The sequence below is a fragment of the Myiozetetes cayanensis genome, unplaced genomic scaffold (genome assembly GCF_022539395.1).
Source record: "Myiozetetes cayanensis isolate MyiCay16 unplaced genomic scaffold, myiCay2020 scf19, whole genome shotgun sequence".
Classification (NCBI taxonomy): Eukaryota; Metazoa; Chordata; class Aves; order Passeriformes; family Tyrannidae; genus Myiozetetes; species Myiozetetes cayanensis.
In genome coordinates this window covers 13,610,127-13,633,641 of record NW_026087400.1, presented here as the reverse complement: position 1 = coordinate 13,633,641, position 23,515 = coordinate 13,610,127, and the positions used below count along the sequence as shown (strand labels likewise).

The following is a 23,515-nucleotide window of genomic DNA, read 5'->3' as shown; positions in this document are numbered from 1 at the left end:
TTTTTTCTTCCATGCTCTGCCTCCCCTTTTCCATGACATTTCTGCTGTTGTTTTGTGGCTACCAAGCTCTCAGGCCCTTTCATGTCCTGCTTGTAGATCTACATTGAGTTGGATTTGCGCTACCAGCCTCCACATGGCTCAGCAGGGACCTGGGTTGAAGAGGACTTTGTCTATCAGATGAAAGACAGGTATGGAACTCCTGGCAAGAGCAAATTTCCAGGCAGTTTGTACAGCTGCCTTTGCTGGTGGCAGCCTTTGGGATGCAATCCAGCGCCATTTCCTCTCCACCTCTCCCAGGCTGCTGCATCTTCACAGCAGCAATAAGGGTAGTCCTGGGACTTCCTGGGAGTCCTTTGGGCCTTGAGAGCATTTCTGCAGCCTTCCTGGCTGACAGGAGCAAGACTTTATAGTTGCAAAGTTGGACTGCAGCGATGCCATGCACCCTGCACACCGAGGGTGCCCAAAGCCGGGGGAGCTGAGGGGGGCTGGGTGAACAGGGCAGAGGCTGCAGAGTGTCACTCCTGGAGTGCCAGAGGAGAGGCAGCAGGCACAAAGGGGGGGCAGTGGAAAAGCTCAGGAGAAAAGCCACTTAGGAGGGTGCTGGTGTCCCCACCAAGAGAGCAGCAGGACCCTGGCTGGGGCACTGGGACTGAAATGCTCAGGGAAGCGCCGCGGCACACCAGGCTTTGCAGCAGGACGCGTCTTGTTCTTGCAGCTCCGAGTTAATCATCCGCAATCCCGGATTCGAGCAGCTGGAGTAAGTGTTTTAGTGTCCCTGCCCAGTGCCCGGGCTCCCCCTCCTGGGTGCAGGCGGTTCACAGCCCGCTCGGAGGGGCTCAGAGCGGCTCACGGGGGGTTTGCAGGGCCGCGGAGGGGCCGAGAGGGAGCGACCTGGACAGGAAAGCTGCTGCCCTGGGCAGGAAGCTGGCAAAAGGCCTGGAGACTGATGAAGAAGAGGAAGAGGAGGAAGATCTCTATGACGAGTCTGAGATTGAGGTCTCAGGCATCATCTTCAGCCCTGTGAGGAGGTAAGGCATGGCATGCTCTTCTCTCTCGCCCTGGCTTGGGTCCTGGGGTGGAAAGTGCCAGATCCTGGGGAATTCCTGTAGCTCGTGGCATCTGCTTCGGCAAAATGTCAGAAACCTTCCATCTCCAGTGGCCCCAGATGGGGACTCTTGGGGGTTTATTCATTCCCAGGACAAGGGGCCATTACTTTCCAGGATTTCTGTTGCTTCCTTTGGTGGAGGGTTACTCAGGTCCATGCAAAGACAGCTGCTCACCTGGTTTTTTTTCTGTGCAGCCGCTCCAGACTCTGCTCTGCACGGGACCTCTTTGCCATCCCAACCCCACAGAGCTTCCAGGTACTGCAGCACTGCAGTGTGTCCCTGCAGCCACCCCTGCCCCTGCAGCTGGTCCCTCGCTGTGGGTCTGGGCTCCTCCGATTGCCACACACTCCAGACAGGCTTCTGACAAGATCTTCTTGCTTTGTATGACTTCCCTGGGCAAGGTGTAAGATTCCCTGAGTGGACTGCATGGCCTGGAGTACAATTGCTTTCTGGGCCATGTAGTTAGCTATGGATGGATATGGATATGTATGCACATCCATGGATATGCAGGAGAAGGGAATCATCCACATGTGCCACTGCAAAACACTGCCTTAACAGAGCTTCAGAGAGCACCCAGGCAGGGCTGGTGCCTGCCAGCTCCCCCAGGACCTTGTCTGGGCCCTCAGGGACACCTGTGGGACATGGCTGGGCTTGGGCAATGCAGGGACTTGCTTGGACATGCTGGGGGGCTGGTATGAAACTGTGGCTCTGGCTGCTCATCTGACATCAGGTTAATTTGATTTCAGGGCAGGTCTCTCAGCCTGGCTATGGATTTAAATCCTTCCCTGGTTCTAAGTAAATGTGGGCTCACATTTGGTCCAGGCAGGAAGCTTTTGTGGGTGTTGAATTTCCTACCATCCTTTTCTTGAAGCTGTAATTCTGCACCTTATCAATGGCCTAGTTAGTTGTACTGAGAACAAATGTGAGAACATTTCTCCCCTATCTTAGACTCCTCACCAGCTGCAATAAATGAGACAGCCACATTCCAGTGGTGTTCATCTCAGTAGGATTCAAAGAGAAGTATTGAGAGAAGATACAGAAGAGCATCTTCTCCAAGATGCTCTGTGAACCCCACCATGTGGGAGCAGTGGATTTGCAACCCCTTGGGATTGGGAACTGAGGGTACAGTGATGCTGGGAAGGCCACTCTTGGGGATCTAACACTTTATTTCCTTGCTTGTCTGAAAGAAACAAATATCTCAAATACCATTTTGGTCTGTCCTGGCTGTAGTAATTTCAGCAGCCACGCTCTGCCTGCCCCAGGCGTCCCCCCCTGCACCAAGAGTGATCTGGTGTTGTCGAAATTATCTCAGCATGGAGGGGGAAACAAGGACAGTGCTGATCCAAAGGCTTTCTCCCACATCTTCTCAGGTTGGGATTAATATAATTGAAGCACAGAAGCTGGTGGGGGTGAACATTAACCCCTTCGTTGTAGTCAAGGTTGGAGAGGAGAAGAGGTACACGGCGACACAGAAGTCAACAAACTGCCCCTTCTACAACGAGGTGTGTGACATGGACAGGGGCTCTGTCCCTGCCCCACTCCTGTCCCAAGGGATGCCTGGGACCTTGGGACTCATCTGTCTTGCTCTTCCCTTTCAGTACTTCTTGTTTGAATTCCATGAGCCAAGGGACATTTTATTCCACAGACTCATAGAGATCTCAGTGAGTATTTTCTCCTCTTCGTCCCCCGTGCTGGGTGGGACAGCCCAACACTTCTGTGTGTAGACATGAGGAGCCATGGGCAAAGCCAGGGTACCAGTGCCAGCCAGGAGTTCCAGCATCTGTGGTTGCAATGGGGCAGAGCCCCAGCCCAGCTCTGGGCCCTGCTGCCTTCCCACCTCCTCCAGGACAGGCTCTCTGCACCCTGTGACTGAAGTGGGGCTTATGGGGGAGTTTCTTGCTGGCTGCCCTGTTGCTCTGCTGTTTTGGGGGCAATTACCTCCTGCCCCATACCCGTGAGCCTCATCCTGCAGGTTCTGAGGGCAAGTGACTGGTATGAGAGGAGCTCACCAATGATCTGTGCTGTAGAAAAGCCCAGACAGGCAGAGAGGTTTTCAGAAATCCCCTGGCCCAAAGTGCAAGGGCTTCCCCAAGATATAGGGATGTTCTGAAGATACCTAAACCCAGCCAGCACCTCCTTTGCCAAGCAATCTCCAGCACTTCCCTGTGAAAGGCTGTCTGTTCTCCCGGTGTGAGTTCAGCAAGCACTGAGCAAGGCTTGGGTTTTGGAAGAGGAACTAGCCCAGTAGGGTCATGGCTCTGCCCTGAGCCAACAGGGTATGACATAGGATTGTTTGTGGGAAATCAGGTCTGCCCCAGGTCTGCTGGAGGGGTTTGGCTTACCTGGGACTAGGAGAATGAACTGGTTGCACATGCCTTTGCCTTGGCCCAGGTTTGACGAGGGCTGTGGGCTGATGGGCTTTGTGGGAATGGCTGGGCAGGAACGGGTTTGTCCCAGGGCTAACTCAGATGGGTCAGTGTGAATGAGGGGCTTGCAACTTCTCAGCTGTCCTTTGGTGAGCACCTCTTAACAGCCCTGTCCTCCTCAGAGCTGTCACCTGGCTGCCCATACCTGGTGGTGCTCAGGGGACTTGTGCACTCTGCAGGTTTTTCACTCAAAGAAGATTCCGTTCCTGGGGACGTGCATAGGAACATTCAAGATGGATGTTGAGACAGTGTACAGCCAGCCAGGTATGAGGGATTGCACCAGCCTCTGGTCTGTCTAAAACTGGTACTTCCTTCATGCTCTGCTGGGTCTGCTCAGGGTTCTGCTCTAAAGCACTTAGTTCATATGAGGACCAGCACTTGTTTCTCCTCCCAGCTATCTGAAGGAAGGTGACAACTCCTGCACCTTCAGGGGCAGGATCAGGGCAGTCTTTGTGCAGATGGAGCTGGGATGGGAAATGGTAACGTGTCCTCTCCCTAGGGAACTCCTCCTGTCCCCTCTCAGATCACAGGTTTTTCCAGAAGTGGGCAGTTGTCAGTGACCCCACGGACACCCGGGCGGGCGTGAAAGGCTTTGTGAAGTGCAGCATCTCCGTCTCTGCACGTGGGGACGTGGTGGGCTTCCCTCCCACCTCTCCCAGCAGCCGGGACGAGGACATTGAAAGGTGGGTGCAGTGAGGTCTGGTGTGACCCAGTGATAGAGACCTGTGGCAGGATCCAAACTCCTGCCAGTCAGGGCATTTCCCAGCACTGTGTTCCGTGGACTCCAGGAGAGAGACAGACTATCAGAACATGAATTTGTCTTTCAGGAACCTGCTGTTGCCTAAGAGAGTCCCTGCAGAGAGACCCTGGGCCAGGGTCTGCATCAAGCTGTACCGTGCTGAGGGCCTGCCCAGCATGAGTGCAGGCATCATGGGTGGTTTCTCCAAGATCATAGGGGAGAGAAAAGTCTTTATCGACCCATATGTGCAGGTCTCGTTCTGTGGGCAGCAGGTGAGTGCCAGTGGGTCTGTGTTGGGACAGGCTGATCCTCCCCGGGCTGTGTGGCAGCATGCATGGGGCTCATGATGCCAGGAGCCTCTATGGGGCACAGCAGTGCCACTGGGCACAGGCTGGGAGAGCCAAGGTCTTGCTGTCTTTGGCAGTGGCCTGAGTTGTGTGGCCATGGATGTGCAGTGTCTGGATGAGAAGGCTTTTCCAGGACTTTTGTCTCTGCAGGGCTGCCCGTGGGACAGGCCCAGCACTGGGCACAGCCACTGGCTGAGCTACTGGCTGTGCAGGCAGAGATTCATATCCTTAAATACAGGGAGAGGGGCAAATAAATCCCGGAGCAGAAGTCCTTCCTCTGTGTCAAGCTGAACTCAGCCTGATATCCTTGGGATGGTTTAGTGAGCTAGTGGCCCTCTTCTTGCACCCGAGGGTTTCTGGTCCCGTGGTATCCATTAATATGAGAATCAGTCCCTGGGCAGCCTGGCGGGCATGGGGGTGCTCCCAGGGAACCCTGAGACACCTCTGGGTCTGCTGGTGCTCCTGTTTGCTTTCAGTGCTTTCCCTTGGCTGTGCTGGGAATGGCCAGGGCCTTGGGACAGCCCCCCTTGAGGAAGCACAGACAGGATTTGCAGGATGGGGGCCAGGAGCAGGGACACTGTCACCTCCAGAGCGTGCCCAGCACGACCTGCAGGCGTTACAGGAGCACATTCCCAGGGAGGCTCTGAGGCTCCCCTTGCTCTGGCTGGGGCTGCGGGGCTTTCACACCTTCTCCTTCCCAGGGGGAAACATCGGTGGAGACCAGCACCACTGAGCCCGAGTGGAACGAGCAGATCAGCTTCATCGAGATGTTCCCGCCTCTGTCCAGAAAGATAAAAGTGCAGGTGCTGGATGACGCCAACGTCGGCGATGTGGCCATCGCCACACACTACATTGACCTGCAGGAGATCTCGGACCCTGACAGGAATGGTGAGCCTGGCACGGCTGCCCCGGGGCACCTCCTGAACGGCCCTGAGGCACTGCCACCCCGGCATCCTGGGCTGCCCTCCTGGGGGGAGGTGTCTCTGCAGCAGCACCCTGCCCTCACGAGACCCTGTCCCTGTCCCTGCAGGCTTTAACCCCACCTTTGGCCCAGCCTGGGTGAACCTGTACGGCTCCCCCCAGAACTCGGCGCTGCGGGACATCCACAGGGACCTCAACGAGGGCCGGGGCGAGGGCATCTTCTACCGTGGGCGCGTCCTCATGGCCCTCACCGTGGAGATCTTCAGCAGCCCCAGCGTGGCAGAGAGGAAGCTTGGGGACAGGGCGAGAGGCACCCTCAGCAAACTGAAGCTGAAGAAGAAAAGCAAAAAAGCCAAAGAGAAAGCCAAAGAACCGAGCCAGCTGCAGGGAGAGGGGGAGGCTGGGAGCTCTCAGGAGGCCGAGCAGCCTGGGGAGGTCACTGTGGAGGTGGAAGAGCTTCATCCACTGCCTGAGGTGAGTCCTGCTGTGCTGGCATGGCTGACCCATTCCCATCTGCAGCATGCACTTTTGTCATGGGAGAGAGGCGAGGCAAGACACAGCTGTGTTGGTACAATAGCCACTGCTTAGCCTGCAAACCTGCTCAGTGGCTTCCCACAATGCACCACCCACCAGGACTTCCAAGAAACCTTGTCCTGCCTCTGGCAACCAAGCAATGACCTCAGCAGCAACCCCTGAGGTCTCGTGGGAGGGCTGGCAGGCACCAGCCATGCCCTGGTGCTCAAGCAGTGTTTTGGCACACAAGGCTCTCAGGCTGATTTGTGTCTCCTTGCTCAGAATGTGCTGGGGAGAAAGGAAGAATTCCTCCTCTTTGCTGCCTTCTTTGAAGCCACTATGATGGACTCCTCTCTCAGCTCTAAACCTGTCAGCTTTGAAATCTCTATAGGTGGGTAATTCCCCAGGGTCCCATGCCCAGAAAGTATGGGAACAGTGTAACTCTCCCTCTGACAGCCCAAGTCAGCACTGCCAGCCCTTTGGGAACTTGGGAAGGATGGGGAGTGAGTCCAGGGAGTGTGCACAGTGCTTTACTTACCAAAAAGTCTGGATGCTCTCCTATGGGATTGGAGATTTGCAGTATTTGTATGAATTGCTTATTTGGGGAAAGTGGTTGAAACTCTCCTGTAACTGCGGGTGCAAAGAAGTAGAAGGGTTTGGGAGCAAGAAAGAGAAACAGAGGAGGGGAAGGTGGAATGCTGGGACTGGGGCAGCAATTGATGGGGAAACAATAGCTGGAGAGTGGGTCAAAGCCCCCAGCTGCTAAGCTGGACAGGTGGGGATGCTTGATCCTGAGACCTCTTCGCGGGGGCTGCTGCTGCTGGCCCCAGTGCAATGGTGTAGATGGCAGTCAGCAGGCACTTGGTGGAGTTGGTATAACTTGAAGGCATACCCAAGGACCTCCTTGCAACTGCCCAGCTCCCTCTCAGACCTTCTGGTTGTCCATGTGATGGTCCAATGGCTGGACACAGTGACCTGCTGGTTCCCAAAGCAGTACATGTCTATGTGCTTCTCTTGGCACGAGGACTGCACTCTGCTTTTGCCAGCTAAAAAACTTGCTTAGGAGCAATCTCACTTCACTGTTTACCATTTCATGCTTAATTCAAGGAAACTATGGCAAATCTGAAGAGGTTGTGACCAAAGGATGGCAAAAAGTGGAGAAGGGAGAAGTGAAAGAAGAAAAGAAGCCTCTGCTGGATGCTGGTTTGGACGGTGAGCTGGATGGTGAAGTTCTGAGCCCACCTTCAGCAGCACGGAACAAGTCAGTGACCAAGAGCCAGAGAGCAGAGCCCACGGAGTGTGACAGGTAAGGCTTCTGCCTCTGTCCTTCCCACCTTCCCTGGAGCTTGTGCCACCATCCCAGACTGGTTGTTCCAGGTGTTTTTAGAGCTCTGTTCAGCAATGTGTCGTGGGTTTCTCCTCTTTGCAGCCCTGCAGCTTGCCATGTCCCAGCTGGCTGGCATTTCCCATTAGCCCTACAAGCCCTGCAGTGTCTGCTTGGTGTGTGCAGATGGCCAAGGACGGGGTCCCAGGGAAACTGAGACCTCTCAATAACATCTGTCCCTTTTCTGCTTAACAAGCAGCCTCCTAGGGGTTTGTTTCCAGTGAGGAGGAAGGAGAGGGGTATTCTGACATTGGTGTCCTGTGTTAGGCAGGCAAGACACACACAGAATCACAGAGTATGGTGAGTTGGAAGGGACCCATAAGGATCACTGAGTCCAACTCCTGGCTCTGCACAGGACCATCCCCAAGAGTCACCCCCTGTGCCCCAGAGGATCATCCAAACCCTCCTGGAGCTCTGGCAGCCTTGGGGCTGTGCCCTCTGCCCTGGGGAGCCTGTTCAGTGCCAACCACCCTCTGGGGGAAGAACCTGAAATCCAACCTGAGCCTTCCCTGACACAGCTCCAGCCGTTCCCTGGGTGCTGTCCCTGGTCCCCATAGAGCAGAGCTCAGTGCCTGCTCCTTCTCTGCCCTTCATGAGGAAGCTGGAACTGCAATGAGGTCTCCCCTCACTCTCCTCTTTTCCACAAGCTCTTCTGATGATAAGTTTGCTCTGGGAATGCTGCCTAGTTTGTCCCACAGGCCTAGAAATGACTTGGTGTTCGTACCGTGAGGCCTGTGCCTGCTACTCCTCAGTCCCATAGCAGCAAGAAATCTTGGTATCATCCCACGCTCCTGTGGACCTCATTCACCTGAGCATGTGCTGCTGTCCCTGTGACAAACCCCGTGTGCTGGTTCAGGATGGCAAAGGGCAGATCCAGCAGCTTGGATCCGTGCCCATGGTGCAGAGCCCAAAAGAGCCAATTCCCTCCCTCTCCTCTGCTTGCTGCCCTCAGGTCATACAACTGCCTGCCCATGGTTCATGAGAAGCCCTGCGTGTATGTGTGGAGCTACTGGGAGGATCATGCCTGGAGGCTCTGCATTTCCAACTGGATTGTCAAGCTGGCAGAGCGCCTGGTAGTGTGTTCAGGGTGTCTGTCTGGGGCACAGTTGCACTGTGAGGTGTTTGCCATCCTCACTGCCCACACAACTCCACGTTTCTCACAGGGCTCGGTCCCACCTCCCCTTTGGTGGGGTGGGGCACTCGGGCACTCGGGCTCGTGGGCACTCGGGCTTGTGCTGTGCAACTGCCTGGTGGTGGCTCCTGGAGGGCTGAGCGACGTGATGTGATGCCTGTGTGTCAAAAAGTTACTGTTCTGCCAGTCCTGAGCTGTGTGAGCACTGGGGAGGTGCTTCTGCAAGCAGACTCTCAGCCCCAGGCTGTCAGCAGGACCTTTATCCAGGACCTCGCCTTTCCTTTTGGGCTTAGAAATGTGAAAGCAGAGATTGCCCAGAGACTGTGTGGCAGTGGCTGCTGGGGGACTGAGACACAAGGTGTTTTAACAACTGGTGTTAAGGTCATCCTTAGGCTCTGGAGACCCCCTGGCAGCACAGTGCTGCCCTGCAGCACTCATGAAACCCAGCTCTGCAGAGGCACGAGCCGTCTGTGGCAAATGCATCCTTGCAAGGTTTCACTCTGACCCCTCAGCGAGGTGCAGGCTCCCTGAACATTGTGATTTCCCCACAGGAGCAGGGGCTGGATGACGTGGAGAAGCTCTTGAGAAGGCCAAAGGCTAGAGCAGAAGAGCGGCTCAGAGAGGTGCTACAGGAATTTGTAGCTGGATGCAGGTTGGCATGTCCCTGATTTCCTGGGGTTTTTTGCTTTCAGGTTAAGAGATCATATCTGCCTGGACTGTGTGTAGATTTCTCTCTCATCCTTTTGAGGTGGATGAGCAGAAGGAAATGAGGATGACTTGGGAAAAGGACCCTGTAGCTCTTCAATCTTGGAGAGGAGTCCCCAGTCCTGTCCTGGCAATCACAGGGGTCATAGACAGCAGCCTGGATGTTCCTGGGCTGCTGTGTGTTTCCTAAATGTGTGGGACATTTCTTTAACTCTTTTTCATCACACAGTCAAAGGACCAGTGTTTCAATCCCTGTGACTGCCCTGTGGAGGCCAATATGATCAGTCCACAGAGGAACAGGAGAGAGGGAACCTCAGGTGCTGAGAATCCCCAGGGCACCTTGTGAATCAACAAGCTTGCAGAAGAGAGGGCATTGCACAAAATGGGGTTTCTGATGCCCTGGGATTGGTACCAGGATTTGGAACCTGTGCCCCTGTTGTGAGCTGTTCTCAGCCTGCTGGGTGCAGGGGATGCAGAACCTGTGCTCCTTTTCTCATTGCAGGCAATATTCACTGGGTGCAGAGAGAAAAACCATGGCACACCCAAACAACCTGGACAGATGTCGCATGAAATACCTGATGCGCAACATCGTAAGCTGTGGGGCTGGGTGGGGGGCAGTGGGAGCCTCCACAACCCCTGCTCTGGGGGATGATTCTGGAGGACCAGCAGGAACTGACGCTAAGAAGGAAACCTGGGGCTAAGACTCGTGGTGTCAGTCACAGGCTTTTAGTGCAGCGTCTCCCAGCCTCGGCTCAGAGCAGTACAGCTCTGAGGGGGGGAGGGGACAGAGGCAGGGAATGGCCATGGCTGCCCCCAGTTTTATGCAGATGCTGTGCCCTGATGCCTTTCTTCATCTCCTGTGGGGCACACGTGGCTTGAGCACATCCATGTTGCTGCCCAGTAGGTTGCTGGAGGCCTTTAGGTGTGTGATATTCCCACAGGCAGCTGTGTGGGGACTCACTGAGACCCACTGCTGGGTACCTATCAGTCTACATCAGCCATCCATCTGCCCTCCCTCAGAAGGGACAGCACCTGGGCACTTACATCCTGCAGTCAGGGCCAGCTGGCTGAATGAGAGTGTAGTTACATACCCTGCAGCACAGCAGAGCAGAGCACAGCTGTCCCCATCAGACTGCATTACCAAAATGCAATGACAGCAGCAAGAAGTAAAATTTAGGCGTGTCTGGATCCCAGCTACCTTCCCTCTGCCTCCCTGCACGTGCTCACCTGAGCTTTGCTAAACCTGAGACAATCTGGAAAAGAGAGAACCAGCCCAAGAGATGAGTTTAGTGGCCTTGACAGTCCGTATTGGATCTGCACCCTGAATTCCTTCTGGATTTCATGATGAGTTTTGGTTCATACCAAAATCTTTCTTGAGATGTGTAGGTTATCTCAGATGTGTACCAATGGAGGAGAAATACAGCCCTGTGTTCCAGAATACATCTTTGTATTCCCATACTTCTGTGGCCCAAGCTGCTCCTGCAGGCCCTGTCTGGAGCCTTAGACCACCAGCTTCTGAAATGTTTCCTCCTCAGACATCTTTCTGTCCCAAATGATTTTAAAGCTCTTGGACCTCTGTTCCTGGCTGGTATTGGCAGAGCTGATGAGTTACTGGAGTCTTGGCACCCTTCCCTCCATGGCCTGTGAGGGGTTCATGGAGGTTGCTCTCAGCAAGCAGTCAGTGAGCCGGGGTGGAGGGGAGGGCAGGCTGGGTGTGATCAGCACACAGATGGGGTGGCAGGGGGCAGTTGGTGACTGTTGTTCTGATGGTGCTTCCTGTTCAGATCCTGAGTGCAAAGCAGGGGCTCCGTGTGAGGCGGCGGCTGAGCCGGGACAACGTCAGGGACAAGGTCAAGGAGATGAGGAGGGTCCTGGCCAAGCTGCGCTTCATGGCTAAGGAGGTACCGCTGCTCCTGGGGGGAGAGGGTACAGCAGGGACAGCGTGCTGGGCTGGCTGCCAGGGCTCTCACCAGCCAGAACTGAGGCTTCTCCTCTGCTGTCTCTCCTTACTGTGTAAAATCCCAAGTTCCAGCTGCTGGAAGTTACCACGTTTCCTGTAACAGCTCCAATGAGGGATGAGGCGGGGGCAGCTTTGCAAGGCCATTGGTGGCAGACCAGGGGTCCAAGCAGTTCAGTGGTGGGTTGGAGGCAGAGCTGGGCCAGCTCCAGCCTCCTCTGCCCCACCATGCCTGCAGCACACAGTCTGCTTGAGGATACAGCCTTTCCTATGCTGCCTGCACCCCCACCAGAGACTGCCCCTGGACACTGTCTCTAAAATAAGGCTTGCATTGGAACAAGATCTCTCATCGCGAGCAGAGACTCTCCACATTCACTGTCTCCATTATAAGTAACTGATTAAAATCAATGTGCTGTGTAGTGTCAACCAGAATGCCATATTTGCTGGCATTAGGTGGAGAGATTCTGTAACAGTTTGGAGAAGTCTTTCATCAAGTGAAGTCAAATAATTTTCACGATGAGGGTTGATGATGTACATTTGGAGTGATGGTGCTTGTCTTCCCAAGGGACCGTTTCTGTGGTGGAGCCTGGCTGTCCTGGGGATGGCTGAGCCTGCCTGCCCATGGGAAATGGGGAGTGAATTCTTTGGTTTGCTTTGCTTGCGTGTGCACCTTTTGCTTTCCCCATTAATCTGCTTTTATCTCAACCCATGAGTTTTTTCACTTTTTCCTCTCCAATCCTCTTTCCCACCCACTGAGTGGCAGCCAGCAGCCCCTCCCGTGAGGAGAATGAGCTTTCACCGTGTCAGTGGAGGGAGGGCAAGGCATGTGCTGTCCCTGTGCTGTTCCATTCCTCCCTTTCCTTCCTGCAGCCCCAGTGCACTCTCCCCGACGTACTCATCTGGATGCTCAGCAACAACAGGCGTGTGGCATATGCCAGAATTCCTGCACAAAACATCCTCTACTCAGTGGTTGAAGAGGAGAAAGGCAAGGACTGTGCCAAGATCCAGACTGTCTTTATGAAGGTAGGGTTTGTACCCAAACAACATGCTCTTGCTTGCTTCATGCTTTTCTCCCTCCTTGCCTGAAATCATGGAGTTCACAAGGAAACACAGCCCTTGCTCCACGACTGCCTCTTGCCTCTGCAGTGCTGTGCCTCCTGTGCTCTTTGGTTGGTCCCTGGCTGATGGTGATCATCTCTGTCTGAGGTGTGAACCCTGATAAACCTCTGTGCCTTCAGGTCCCCGGCTTACACACCGGTGAGATTTTTGCCAAACTGGAGGTCTACATGTGGCTTGGGGTAAGCAAGTACGCCAAAAACTGTTTGGCAGAGCTGCCTGAGGAGTTCAGGTACCTTTCTGAGAGCGGAGAGGAGATAGGCCAGCTGCCAGCACACAGCCCTCCCAGCCGGCTCAGCAGGGACGGTGAGTGCCGATGCCAGTTCTCCCTGGCTTAGCTACAAACAGGAGGAGCAGTGATGTGAGAGGTCCTGCCCACAGGCTGCAGTGTCTGGGGTGGTACAATCCCTTCCCCAGGCCACAGTGTGAGGATTAAGACCTGATCTCCCATCTCAGTGTCATCCCAGGTGTGATGGGACAGGCACGTCCTGTTTGCTCTGGTGAGGATGTGTCTGCACACTCCCAGCCAGAGCAGCAGGCGGGATGGCTGCTCCATGGGCACTGAATGTGCTGCTAAACTGATGATGGGCATGAGGTCTGCCCTTCTGCTGGGGCCTGAGGGTGCTCCCCTCCACCAGAACACTGCACATTTCACACGTCGTGTCCTTCCCAGAGGTGTCTGAGGAGCCCACTGACTTTCTTGTCTTTCTTGGCTGAACCTATGGAGATGTACCGGCCTGAGTGCCCCTAGAAGTGGTACCCATTCCCATTCCCCACAGAATGTGCCTGTTCCTACCTGGCTGGCCCTCTCCTTCTTGTATTTTTTTGGCCTCACACAGGACTGGACTGGGGACCTCTTTTCTTTTCTCTTACCAGATTTCAGCTACTTCCAGCTCCGAGCCCATCTGTATCAGGCTCGAGGGATCCTTCCTGCAGATGACAATGGCCTTTCAGATCCATTTGTGAGAGTGGTGTTTTCAACTCATTGCCAGACCACCAGGGTGAGACCACTTAAAATCTTTCCCCTGGGAACTCTTGGGAACTTGGGGAGAGAAAAAGGACCACACCTTCACGGATATGTTGAAGGCCAGTGCTGTGGCAGTGTGGTTGTGTTCACGGAAAAAACTGAGAACTACTGAGCATGGTCTCAAAAGTGGATTGGCATGTGCTTATTCCACACTTCTACCACCTCCCCTCCTGCCAGCCACCAGCTACACGTGGCTGTGTGGGAGAGGGGGTCAGCCCCTGGTTCCTCACTCTACTCACAAAGTGCATGTGGTGTGTTTCCACTGGCTCTGGAACACTCAGGCCTCCTTTCTCTCTACAGATGCTGGAGGAGACACTGAGCCCCATGTGGAATGAGCTACTTCTGTTTGACCAGCTCATTATCGATGGGAAAAAAGAAGAGTTAAAAACAGAGACCCCCATAGTTATAATCAACCTTTTCAGCCACAATAAATTTGTAAGTATGGCCATGCTGCCTTCCTCCTGTTGTTTCCAGAACAGGGAAGGCAGAGGAGCTCTGTGTGAGTGCTGCCACACCTCTGTTTGGTTTCCATGACTCAACCTGGTCGTGGGTCCTGGGGACTGTGGCTGAGGTTGAACCAGGGCCTGACAAGTGCTCATTGGATCCAGCATGTCTCCTTTTTGGAGAAGCACTGTGCCTCTCCCAATTTTTGCCCCACTTCCTTGGCAGGCTCACTCTGCAGAGGACTCTTAGGCTGGGGGAAGTGAGGTATCTCTTAGAGCTGATCCTTCCCCTCTGTCAGCAGGTGACATCGATCATCACTCCTCAGTCCTCCCTTTTCTCTCTTCATCAGTGCCTTAAAGTCACACTCCTCCCCTGGGCCTCTTTGTTATCCTAAGGCTAATGACAGAACTCCCACCAGATTCTGCTGTGCAGCTCAGCAGCTTTCCTGGCTGCATTCCTGGGTCCCAGTACCAGACAGGCACTGTCACCCTGGGGTGAGTCCAGAGGAGGCCACCAAGCTGCTTGGGGCTGGAGCACAGGACAGAGTGAGGAGAGCTGAGTGTATTCAGCCTGCAGAGGATGAGGCAAAGCCTGTCCTCTGGTGCATTGTCCCAGGCTGTTCACCCAGTTGTGCGTGGAGATGGACTGGGAGCTAAGAGGAGCTGCTTGCAGGCATGCCATATCTGCTCCTAGCTCTGGATGGAGCAGAGAAAATCAAAGCAGAGGATGGCAGGAGTAGCAGAGTGGTCTTGTGCTGCTCCAGACTGGCTGGAATTAGTGGTGGTCTTTGAGGTAACAGAGGGATGCTTTGACCTGCTCCCCTCTTTCCCGCAGGGCTCCCCCGAGTTCCTTGGCCAGGCCTTTGCTGTTCCCCAGGTGAAGCTGGTGGATGAGCCGTACACCAAACCTGCCCTGCAGTTCTTTGATTTCTACAGAGGCACCAAAGCAGCAGGAGAGCTCATTGCCACCTTTGAGCTGATCGAGCTGGATTACAGTGGCTATTTGGAGGTAACGACCTTGTAGGAAACTGCACGTGGTTGCCATCTCTCTGAGGAGAGCTGTGTGGGTAAGAGCCAGTTGCATAGGGTTCACCAGTGGATTCCAAGTTGAAATTCCAAGCTGGAGGCCCCACCTAGCTTTCAACTGAAGGGAGGCTGCAGGGACAGCCTGTGATAACAGATTGAGAGGGAGAGGGGCATGGCATGGCATGGACTAGAAATGACTTTCACCACCTGGTGTGTCCTGGGTCCACCTGTTCAGCCATCAGTGTCTGAGGATGTGGAGCCCAAGGAGCCTGACTACCTGGGAGACCCCCGTGCCGGCCGGTTCATCATCCCTGAGGGCGTCCGCCCAGTGCTGAAGGAGTTCCGCATCGAGGTGAGCTGCTTTCTGCTGCACTGGCCTCCCCCAGGGCTGGGCAGAGGGCAGGGCTTGGGGATGCAGTCTGCTTTAGACCTCAAATGTGCCAGTGAGGCCTGAGCAGGTGGCAGAAGTGGAGTGCTTGGCGTGAGGGAGGAGCTGTGTCAGCAGCTGGGTAGGCAGAGCTGCCGTGCTGGGCTGGGGAGCTGTGCCCATCCTGGGGCTGTGTCCTGCAGGGGGGTGGCAGCCTGGGCAGCGTGCAGGATGAACGGCTGTGCCAGGCCTGGCACGTTTCGAGCAGCCCAGCAACTTCATGTTGTGCTTCAGATCCTGTTCTGGGGCCTGAGGGACCTGAAGCGGGTGAACCTCTTCGAGGTGGTGGAGCCCCAGGTGATCATTGAGTGTGCTGGCAAGAAGGTGGAGTCAGAGGTGATCGTGACCTACAAGGAGAACCCCAACTTCACTGAGCTGGTCAAATACATGGATGTGGTGAGTGGGAAGGGGGATCCTGCCATGCCAGGGTGCACCATGGCCACGCTGCACCCGTGCACTGCCCCTCTGCATGGGCCACGGTAGCAGGAGCGGAGCTACCTCGGGGATTTTGGTCTTCTGTGGCCACATGATTCAACTGCAGATGAAAACCCTTGTGAAATTGCCCACCCAGAGCTGCCTCAGCCATGGCCTGGTTTTTGGGCAGAGGTGCGAGGTGCTGTCAGGCCTGTCCCTGTGTTGATACACACAGGTGGACAGCCCGACACAGACCGATCATCCTCGCTGCTGTGAACCCCACGCATGGTTCTTTTGCAGGAGCTCCCAGAGCAGGTGTACCTGCACCCTCCTCTCAGCATCTTCGTGGTGGAGAAGAGAGCCTTTGGGCGCACTGTGCTGGTGGGGAGCCACGTTGTGTCTGATGTGATGAAGTTCTCTCCCAGAGAGCTGGAGGAGGAGCCAGAGGATGTGCCCAGGGGTAAGGTGGTTGGAGAGGTTCTCGTGGAGACAACAGGCAGGTTTTGCTACTGACAAAACCATTCCCCCCACCTTCCACTAGCCCAGGTTGCTCCAAGGCCCATCCAACCTGGCCTTGGACACTTCCAGGGATGGGGCAGCCACAGCTTCTCTGGGCAACCTGTGCCAGGGCCTCACCACCAGGGCCTCACAAGGGAAAAATTACCCAGTGAGACCTCCATCTTTAGGGAGCTGGTCTACTAGGACCAAGGACTGAAAGGTTTTCAGTTCTCTCACATTGTCAGCTCAAGGTCTGTTCGTTGGGTAATGGTTTTGCTCAGTAGCTCTGTGGTAGCAACAGCCAGAGCTCCTGATCTGGAAGCGTGAAAGGAAAGAAGCAAAGGATCGTTCCAGCTGTGGCCCTTTCTGCACAGGGAAGGTATATCTCAGAGTTCTGAATTCCTGGGAGTCAGTAACAAGCATGTTGTGGATGGTGGCCAGTCTCAGTACTGTACTTGGATTTCCAATAGGTTTTTTTGCAGTGTCTGCTATGAAAAGCTTTAAAATCAATCACAACATAGTGTGTTAGCAGGGAGTGTTTTCCTGTGGCCAAAAAGTAGGGAGCAGTGGGCAGAAATAAATGCATGGAAACAGGAAGCTCTTTCTTTTCATCTCAGCTCGGAAAGTCTCATCCCGCCGTCCTCCCTCTCAGACTGTGGTAAACATTGGAACTGCAGCTGGTGACCCAGGTGCCAGCACTCACTCCCTTAGCCTGGCAAAGGTGAGTGACGTGTTGGGCCCAACAAATTCTGAAGTCTGGGAAGCCAAATTGAAGGTTACAAATGAAAAAGGAAGTTCAGAAGTTCAGAGTTAGGTTTCGACCACCAGGTCTTGCTCTGGGGCCAAGCACTCCTCGCTCCTGCCTGCTCATTGGCACTGCCATCTGCTGTGGCTGTGCCACAGGATGGTGAAGGACACCTGCCCTGTGCCTTGAGAGCTGCTGCTTTTGTAGCAAGGCACAAACCTGGGGCCAAAGGGAGCTTTGCGCCTCCTGTGCTCTAACTGAAAGCTGATCCCAGGGCATGGAGAAGGGTGCTTGGGTGTCCTGGGCGGTCATTTCCTCCCTCTGAACTCTTTTCTCCATTCTTTAAAGGCTCCTTTGAGGAAAATTCGTATTCATAAGTTTATGAAGAAGGAAGAGGAATATGAAGAGGAAAAACCAGAAGTGGAAGAACTGGATTGGTGGTCCAAGTACTATGCATCCCTGAAGGAGCTCTACAACCAGGTAGTGTTTTGTGACAGCTGCCAACAGGGGAGAAAAGAGGCTGCACTGGCATGAGGAAGATGTTTTCAACAATGCTGAGTGTCACAGGAGCTCTCCTGGCATGCAGGAGTCTGCAGGAAGATGTGGGCTCTTGTGTGTCAAGCATACCTAGGGTAGGCAGGTAACAATCATCTACAAGGTGGGCTGATTTCAGCAGGTAGTGGATATTGAAACTTTCCTGAGGCTGAGGGCCCAAGTGGTGTGAGAATGAGACAGCTTTAGCTGAAAATGTGACAATGCTGAGTTTAACAGGGGCATTCATGCTGGTTACTCTGTCCTGGTTGTGTCCCAGTATGTGTTATGGGAGCAGGTCTGCTCCAGATTTCCTTCCTTGCCCTGTGCCCCTCGAATCCCAATCAAAGGAAGCCAGCAGGAGGATTTGGGGAGAAGGAAAAATGATTAAGACACTCATTAGATACTGTCCTGCAATGATGTTATTACTGAATGATCCCAGGCCAGGCATTACTGACTCTGCTGGCAGGAAGGTGTTGTCAGTGTCCTGTGCTTGGAAGGAGAAGCCTTTGCTGTCAGGGCTCTGGGGTAACTGCTTGCATGTGTTTCAGACATACAGCGATGAAGAAGATGCTGAGAATGATGACCTGAATGATGCAGGTGAGTCCTCTAGCAACACCCAGCTCTTCTGTGTGGAGAACCAGGAACTTTCGCTACCCCAGAGGGTGCTGGGCTTGTGGAAATGGCATCTGTGTAGACATCAGCCTTGCAACATTCAGCAACACCAACACAAAAGTGAGTAGAGAGGCTGGAGACCTTGGCAAGGGCTAACAAAAGCTATTTCAAGGGAAAACACCAAACTTTCCTCAAAAAAGTTTGGGAAATTGTCAGAAAAGTCCTGGAAAACAGTGGAGTCGTGTAAAATTGTGTTAAAGCAAGTGCCTTCCAGAGTGAGCAGAAACCTGCAGAAAAATCAGCTGCAGGGTTCAGGGGATTGTCAGGAAGCAGTGAGGGGATGGAGAGAGGATGGGGCACAGGCAAAAGTGTCTGGGAGCTGGGCATCACCCTGTGCACGTGGGACACTCACCCAGGGTACAGGATTCACAATGAGGTAACAGAAGGACAGCAATAGTGACCTTTTTGTGACTGAGAGCAGTGTTACAGCTGTAGGCAGAGGTGTCAGCAGCCACTCACCCAGAAACGATCTGGGAAAGTGAGACAATAAGTACAGAAGTGAGGTAAATCCTATTTAGGGGGAGGGCTGGAGGGTACCTGCATGCCATTAGTGCTCAAGGGATCTGGAGCCTTGAGAAATGGGACAAGAACACCCCCACTCTGCCCTTGGTTTGGTGGTGCCTCTGAGAAGGGTTAGCCACAGTCTCTTCAGGCTCAGCTGCCTGTGCCCAGAGTGGCAGTGGTGCTTCAGTGAGCCACCCAAACCAGCAGTGCAGCAGGTAAGCACCCATCCAAGGAGGAGGGTGAGCTCTGCTCCGTGCCTTCCCTGACAGTACCTGTGGGCTGGGCCAGCCACCCGCCTCTGTTTGGTTTCTGCCCTCTCCCTTCTGAACAGCAGCCACTCAGGCAGGCAGTTTTTGTCCCTGCTACCATCCAAGCCAGGCACTGCTGGGATAGCTGAGCTGCTGCAGTTGCAACTCCAGTTGCCCTGGGGTGGCTCAAAGCCCTTGGGTGAAAGCAGAAGCTCTGACTGGGGTGATTTCATGTACAGACACTTGAAATTATGTGCAATATCAGAGCATTTCCTAATCTCTCGTTGCCATTTCTAGATGGAGGGAATTTAAATGCATCCTGCATTGACATGGAAGCAGAGGACGAGGCAGTGGTTGAAGCTGAACCTGCTCAGCCCAAGAGGAAGCTCATTGCCACCCTTCAGGTGACAATCAGGGTGACCTCACCTCTTTCAACCCTGGCCCTTTGTCCATGTCCTCCTCACCTTCCTGCAGTGGAATTTACAGTGGGAGGAGAACCTGCAGTGTGTTTCGTGGGCTTTCAAACATGCAGTGAGACCTTGGAGCCAAGCTGAGATGTGTGTGCATATCCAGTGTTGGCCCCAGGGGGATACAGGAAAACCATAACACCCTGCACTGAGTAATGCAGGGGTAAGGTAGGACCAGGTGAAACGACTGAAGCAGAGAAAGGATGGTCTTTCAGACTTTCATTCCCTTTAAGAGGGCAGGAAAAGGCTCAAAATTTCTTTCTCCTTGTTTCAGATCTACAAGTCTGAGCTGGAAAATGAGTTTGGTAATTTTGAAGACTGGCTGTGTATTTTCCCCCTACATCGTGGCAAAGCAAATGAAGACGAAGATGGAAATGAGGATGAATATTTTGTGGGCAAGTACAAGGTACTGCATCATTTGGGTGACATTTGTGCTGCTTGTGGAAGAAAATCCTTAGGATATTTTTTATTTTAGAGCAAGCCAGCACCAGCAAAGCCTTAGAGAGTACGTGGGTGTACAGGATGATGTGAGACAGTGCTGTGGCATGGCCGGGGAGGTGTTGGTGCCTGTTGAAGCAATTGTGTACTGTGGTCCTGTGTTAGTTGACAAATCTATCTGATTTAGACTATTTAGCTGTTGCAAAGAGAAAGCATGAAGCAAAAAGGACTCATTCTGGTTGGAGCCTCTGGGTATATTCAGTATGCACATAAGAATTAGTGAGCTTCACTGGTTTTAAAATCAGCAAAACTTATCTAAAAGAGGCATCATCCTCCCAGCCAGGAGCTCTTGAGGACTCTCAAATATCAACTTCATAAGCTGATTTGAGAAGGTCCCCAGAAAACCTTTGGTGTTCCTTGTCTTTGGCAGCCCAAAGTGGCTGGAGATGCTCAGATCTGGCACTGGCACTGGTCTGACAGACTGCAACCTAAACTGCAAGCAGGGATTGCTTGGACCATGTGGACTTACAGGGCCTTTAAGAAGGACTGTCCCCATGGGCACAGGGGGTTTGTGGTCTGCATGGCTCTGATTTATTACTTGGCAGGTGAAGCTGGTCTTGGTGGCTCCAATCCCATCTGAGATAATCCCTTTTGTATCTGGCTGTCACTTGCAATGTCTTTTCTGCAGGGCTCCTTTTATGTCTACCCCAGCAAGGAAGCTGGCCCAGAGCCCAAGGTCTCCCGTGGAGTTCCAAGGAACAGACCCATCAAGGTTCTTGTGAGAGTTTACATTGTTAAGGTGAGGCTCTGGTGGGGGTGGCAGTAATGCTTGGAGGTCTCTCCCTTCCCTGGGGAGGTCCTGCCACTCTCTGCTCAGTAAATCTGAGCACTGGCACTTGTGAAAAACGTGGCTTGAAGCCTCTGCCAGCCCGGTGGGAGTCACCTGCTCATGAAGGGTCTTCCACACTTTGTAGTTCCAGGAGGTGCTGAAAACCCAGATGGGTATTTTTTGGCTTTTCATATCTACAACCAGCAAGTAGCTGGGCCTGCAGCTGGAGACATCAGGGGCTTGTTGAGTGAGGATCTGTGTGGGAATCAGTGCCTGTGTCACTGCCGGGGCAGCAGTGGGAGGGCACTGAGCAGGAGGGCACGGATGGTGTGGGGCCTGTGCGCTGTTCCTGGTGCAGGCTGCTCTCCACAGCCCTGTGCAGCTCTACCTCTGCTGTCTTCCAGGCTACCCATCTGTCTCCAGTAGACCCCAATGGCAAGGCAGACCCCTACGTGGTGGTGACGGTGGGGCAGGAGCAGAAGGACACAAAGGAGCGATACATCCCAAAGCAGCTCAATCCTGTCTTTGGAGAGTACGCAGGAAGTTTTCATCTCTCAGGTTCAATAGGAATACTGCAAATCTGGGCCTTGGAATGTGGCCCAGGATGTGTGGTCTTCTCTTCCTTTCTGATGGAAAATCTTGTGCTGAATTACAAAGGTCCTGGGTGTGTCTGTTGCCTCCAGCTAACTCAGGAGACATCATGTTTTGGGTTAGGAGGCCAGCTCGTTTTAAAAGTAGAAGGCCAAGCAAAACCATAGCCTTGGAGACCTTTTTCCCGAGCTCCAGGCCCTCTATCAGAGGGCATACATTCCTGGAAAAGCAACTCCTTTGTTTGAACAAAGGAGTGCACACTGAAAACTGCACACACTAAACTTAGAGAGAAATAAACTGTCAGTTGACTTGTCAAATACAATCAGTGTGGGATGATCAAAGCAGAGCACGTTCTTCATTTCTACCCTCTTTGCTAATTGCACTTTGCTTCTGTCCAGAGTTGTGGAGCTGACAGTCTCCTTTCCCATGGAATCAGAACTCACCGTGGCAATATTTGACCATGATTTAGTTGGATCTGATGATCTGATCGGGGAGACCAAGATTGACTTGGAGAATCGATTCTACAGCAAGCACAGGGCCAACTGTGGAGTGGCTGCTCAGTACGACACGTAGGTACCGCTGGGACACACAGGGGTGTGAGACTCATTGTCACCTGCCATGTATGGGTAACACAGAGCTGCTCCTGTTCTGCGGGACAGAACATGCCCCTGCAACCTCCTTTGATCAATTTACATGGATAATTTCATCTCTTTAGACTCCTACCTGCTACCCTTCCTGTGATAGCTCTAATTCCTACTGCAGACTAATGCACTTCGCGTAAAATAGCAAAAAAGTTCTTTAATGCTTTCGCATTGGTGTTCTGTGAGACAAGTGCTCACTTGACACTGACCTTCAGAGACAATGGCAGTTTCTCTGGCAGCAGCTGATTTTGTGAGCACTGACACTCAGAACACCTGGTCTCCTTTGAACTCATTCCATGTGGATTCTCTTGTGTCTTTGGCCAGTGTTCCATAAACAACTTTTCTCCTATCGTAACTGAAGGATTATCTGTGAGCATGGAGCTGAGTCCCCAGCACAGCTAAAACCTCTTTCCCCCTTAAGAACTGCAGCTGGGGTTGCTCCTGTTGCTGCTCTGAAGGTAATGGTTCTGTGGGGTGCAAGTCCAGATTGTTGTGGGACAGAGTTGTTAACATTTTCATTCATCAAGCTTTTGTGTACCTGGGGTTTTCCCACTGAACATCTGAGCAGGGCTCCAGTGGAACAGCCTGTGCTGCAGGGAAGAGAGGTGTTTCACAGCCAAGAAAGAAACCCTGTTGTGTTTAAGCCAAAGAAGTTCTTGATGTTCTTCCTTCCATGCAGGAATGGCTACAACGCGTGGCGAGATGCTTTCAAACCCACGCAGATCTTGGATAGTTTATGCAAGAAGAACTCACTTCCTTCTCCAGAGTACAGATGGGAGGAGGTCAAGGTGGACAATAAAATATTCAAGGTCCCTCCAGAGGCTTTTCCTGAAGGTACAGAGGGCTTGGTGAACAATGATGGCTCCCCTGAACAGCTGCCTGTGCTCAGCAGTGCACGTGCTGGTGGGAGGTCTGGCAGCCACCACCTTCTCTTCCCCGAGGTGTCCCCGCTGGTTCTCCCACTCTGTGCCCTGCAAGGCCCGGCTTTTTGGGTCACCAGGGGACCATCCTTGGTGTTCAGTGCCCTGGTTTCAGTGGATGATGCTGTTGCACTGGGGGGAGATGTGATGCAGGCCCTTAAGTCCCAAAGTGGTTTCCCAGGCTGTGGGTGGGTCAAAGTAAACCCACTTGCATGGTGGTATGATGGTCATGGGGTCCTTTTTTTTTTGGTTGTGGGTTGTTTTTTGTTTTTGGTTGGTTGGTTGGTTGGTTTGGTTTGGGTTTTTTTTGTACAGGAGATGTTTTTTCCATCTCCTTTCCTGGTTTTAGCTGACTTTCTCCAGGGATGCTCTCTGCTTCCAGTGACTGTGGGTGCCGTGGGTGGCTCCACACTGCTTCTCACTACTGGCAATCTCCACCCTGTGGGCAGCTCCTGCTTTGCTGTTTCTCTTTCCTTCCAACTGGAACTGGCACTAGAAACCATGAACCAGGGCCACAGATATCCAAGAACACACCAGCCTTTCACAGCCTCCATCAGCAGTGCTGGAGAACTTCCCTGAGCACAGGCCCTGCTGTGCCAACACCTGTGCAATTGAATCCAGCCTGGAGAAGATGCTCAGCAGCTCTGGCCTGCCTGTGGATGGCTGGGTACTGCAAGGCAGTGCTGTGTAGCCAGTAGGGAGGATGATTCCTGGCCTGACCTGCCCAGAGAGGGGACAGCTACAT

At 53.4% G+C, this 23,515-nt stretch overlaps 1 protein-coding gene across 2 annotated transcripts in view; it reads left to right on the top strand.

The window, feature by feature from the left end:
- LOC126639299 (fer-1-like protein 4) overlaps positions 1–23,515 on the top strand; it is a 35,056-nt gene that overhangs the window by 4,729 nt on the left and 6,812 nt on the right. For both annotated transcript variants that reach the window (XR_007628773.1, XM_050313990.1), the window contains exons 4-37: positions 97–188; positions 716–757; positions 864–1,028; positions 1,301–1,361; positions 2,477–2,608; positions 2,705–2,767; positions 3,712–3,796; positions 4,056–4,215; positions 4,360–4,543; positions 5,320–5,506; positions 5,649–6,013; positions 6,335–6,443; positions 7,160–7,358; positions 8,389–8,509; positions 9,120–9,220; positions 9,776–9,863; positions 11,058–11,174; positions 12,101–12,253; positions 12,469–12,652; positions 13,223–13,347; positions 13,674–13,808; positions 14,652–14,825; positions 15,078–15,194; positions 15,504–15,665; positions 15,984–16,143; positions 16,799–16,902; positions 17,275–17,406; positions 18,009–18,057; positions 19,182–19,288; positions 19,626–19,757; positions 20,478–20,588; positions 21,023–21,150; positions 21,608–21,778; positions 22,530–22,684. Coding sequence is in view for 1 of the 2 variants with exons in the window: in XM_050313990.1 (XP_050169947.1) it covers positions 97–188; positions 716–757; positions 864–1,028; positions 1,301–1,361; positions 2,477–2,608; positions 2,705–2,767; positions 3,712–3,796; positions 4,056–4,215; positions 4,360–4,543; positions 5,320–5,506; positions 5,649–6,013; positions 6,335–6,443; positions 7,160–7,358; positions 8,389–8,509; positions 9,120–9,220; positions 9,776–9,863; positions 11,058–11,174; positions 12,101–12,253; positions 12,469–12,652; positions 13,223–13,347; positions 13,674–13,808; positions 14,652–14,825; positions 15,078–15,194; positions 15,504–15,665; positions 15,984–16,143; positions 16,799–16,902; positions 17,275–17,406; positions 18,009–18,057; positions 19,182–19,288; positions 19,626–19,757; positions 20,478–20,588; positions 21,023–21,150; positions 21,608–21,778; positions 22,530–22,684 (4,570 nt within the window). In the remaining variant the exon portion in view is untranslated. The remainder of the gene's footprint in view (positions 1–96; positions 189–715; positions 758–863; positions 1,029–1,300; positions 1,362–2,476; positions 2,609–2,704; positions 2,768–3,711; positions 3,797–4,055; positions 4,216–4,359; positions 4,544–5,319; positions 5,507–5,648; positions 6,014–6,334; positions 6,444–7,159; positions 7,359–8,388; positions 8,510–9,119; positions 9,221–9,775; positions 9,864–11,057; positions 11,175–12,100; positions 12,254–12,468; positions 12,653–13,222; positions 13,348–13,673; positions 13,809–14,651; positions 14,826–15,077; positions 15,195–15,503; positions 15,666–15,983; positions 16,144–16,798; positions 16,903–17,274; positions 17,407–18,008; positions 18,058–19,181; positions 19,289–19,625; positions 19,758–20,477; positions 20,589–21,022; positions 21,151–21,607; positions 21,779–22,529; positions 22,685–23,515) is intronic.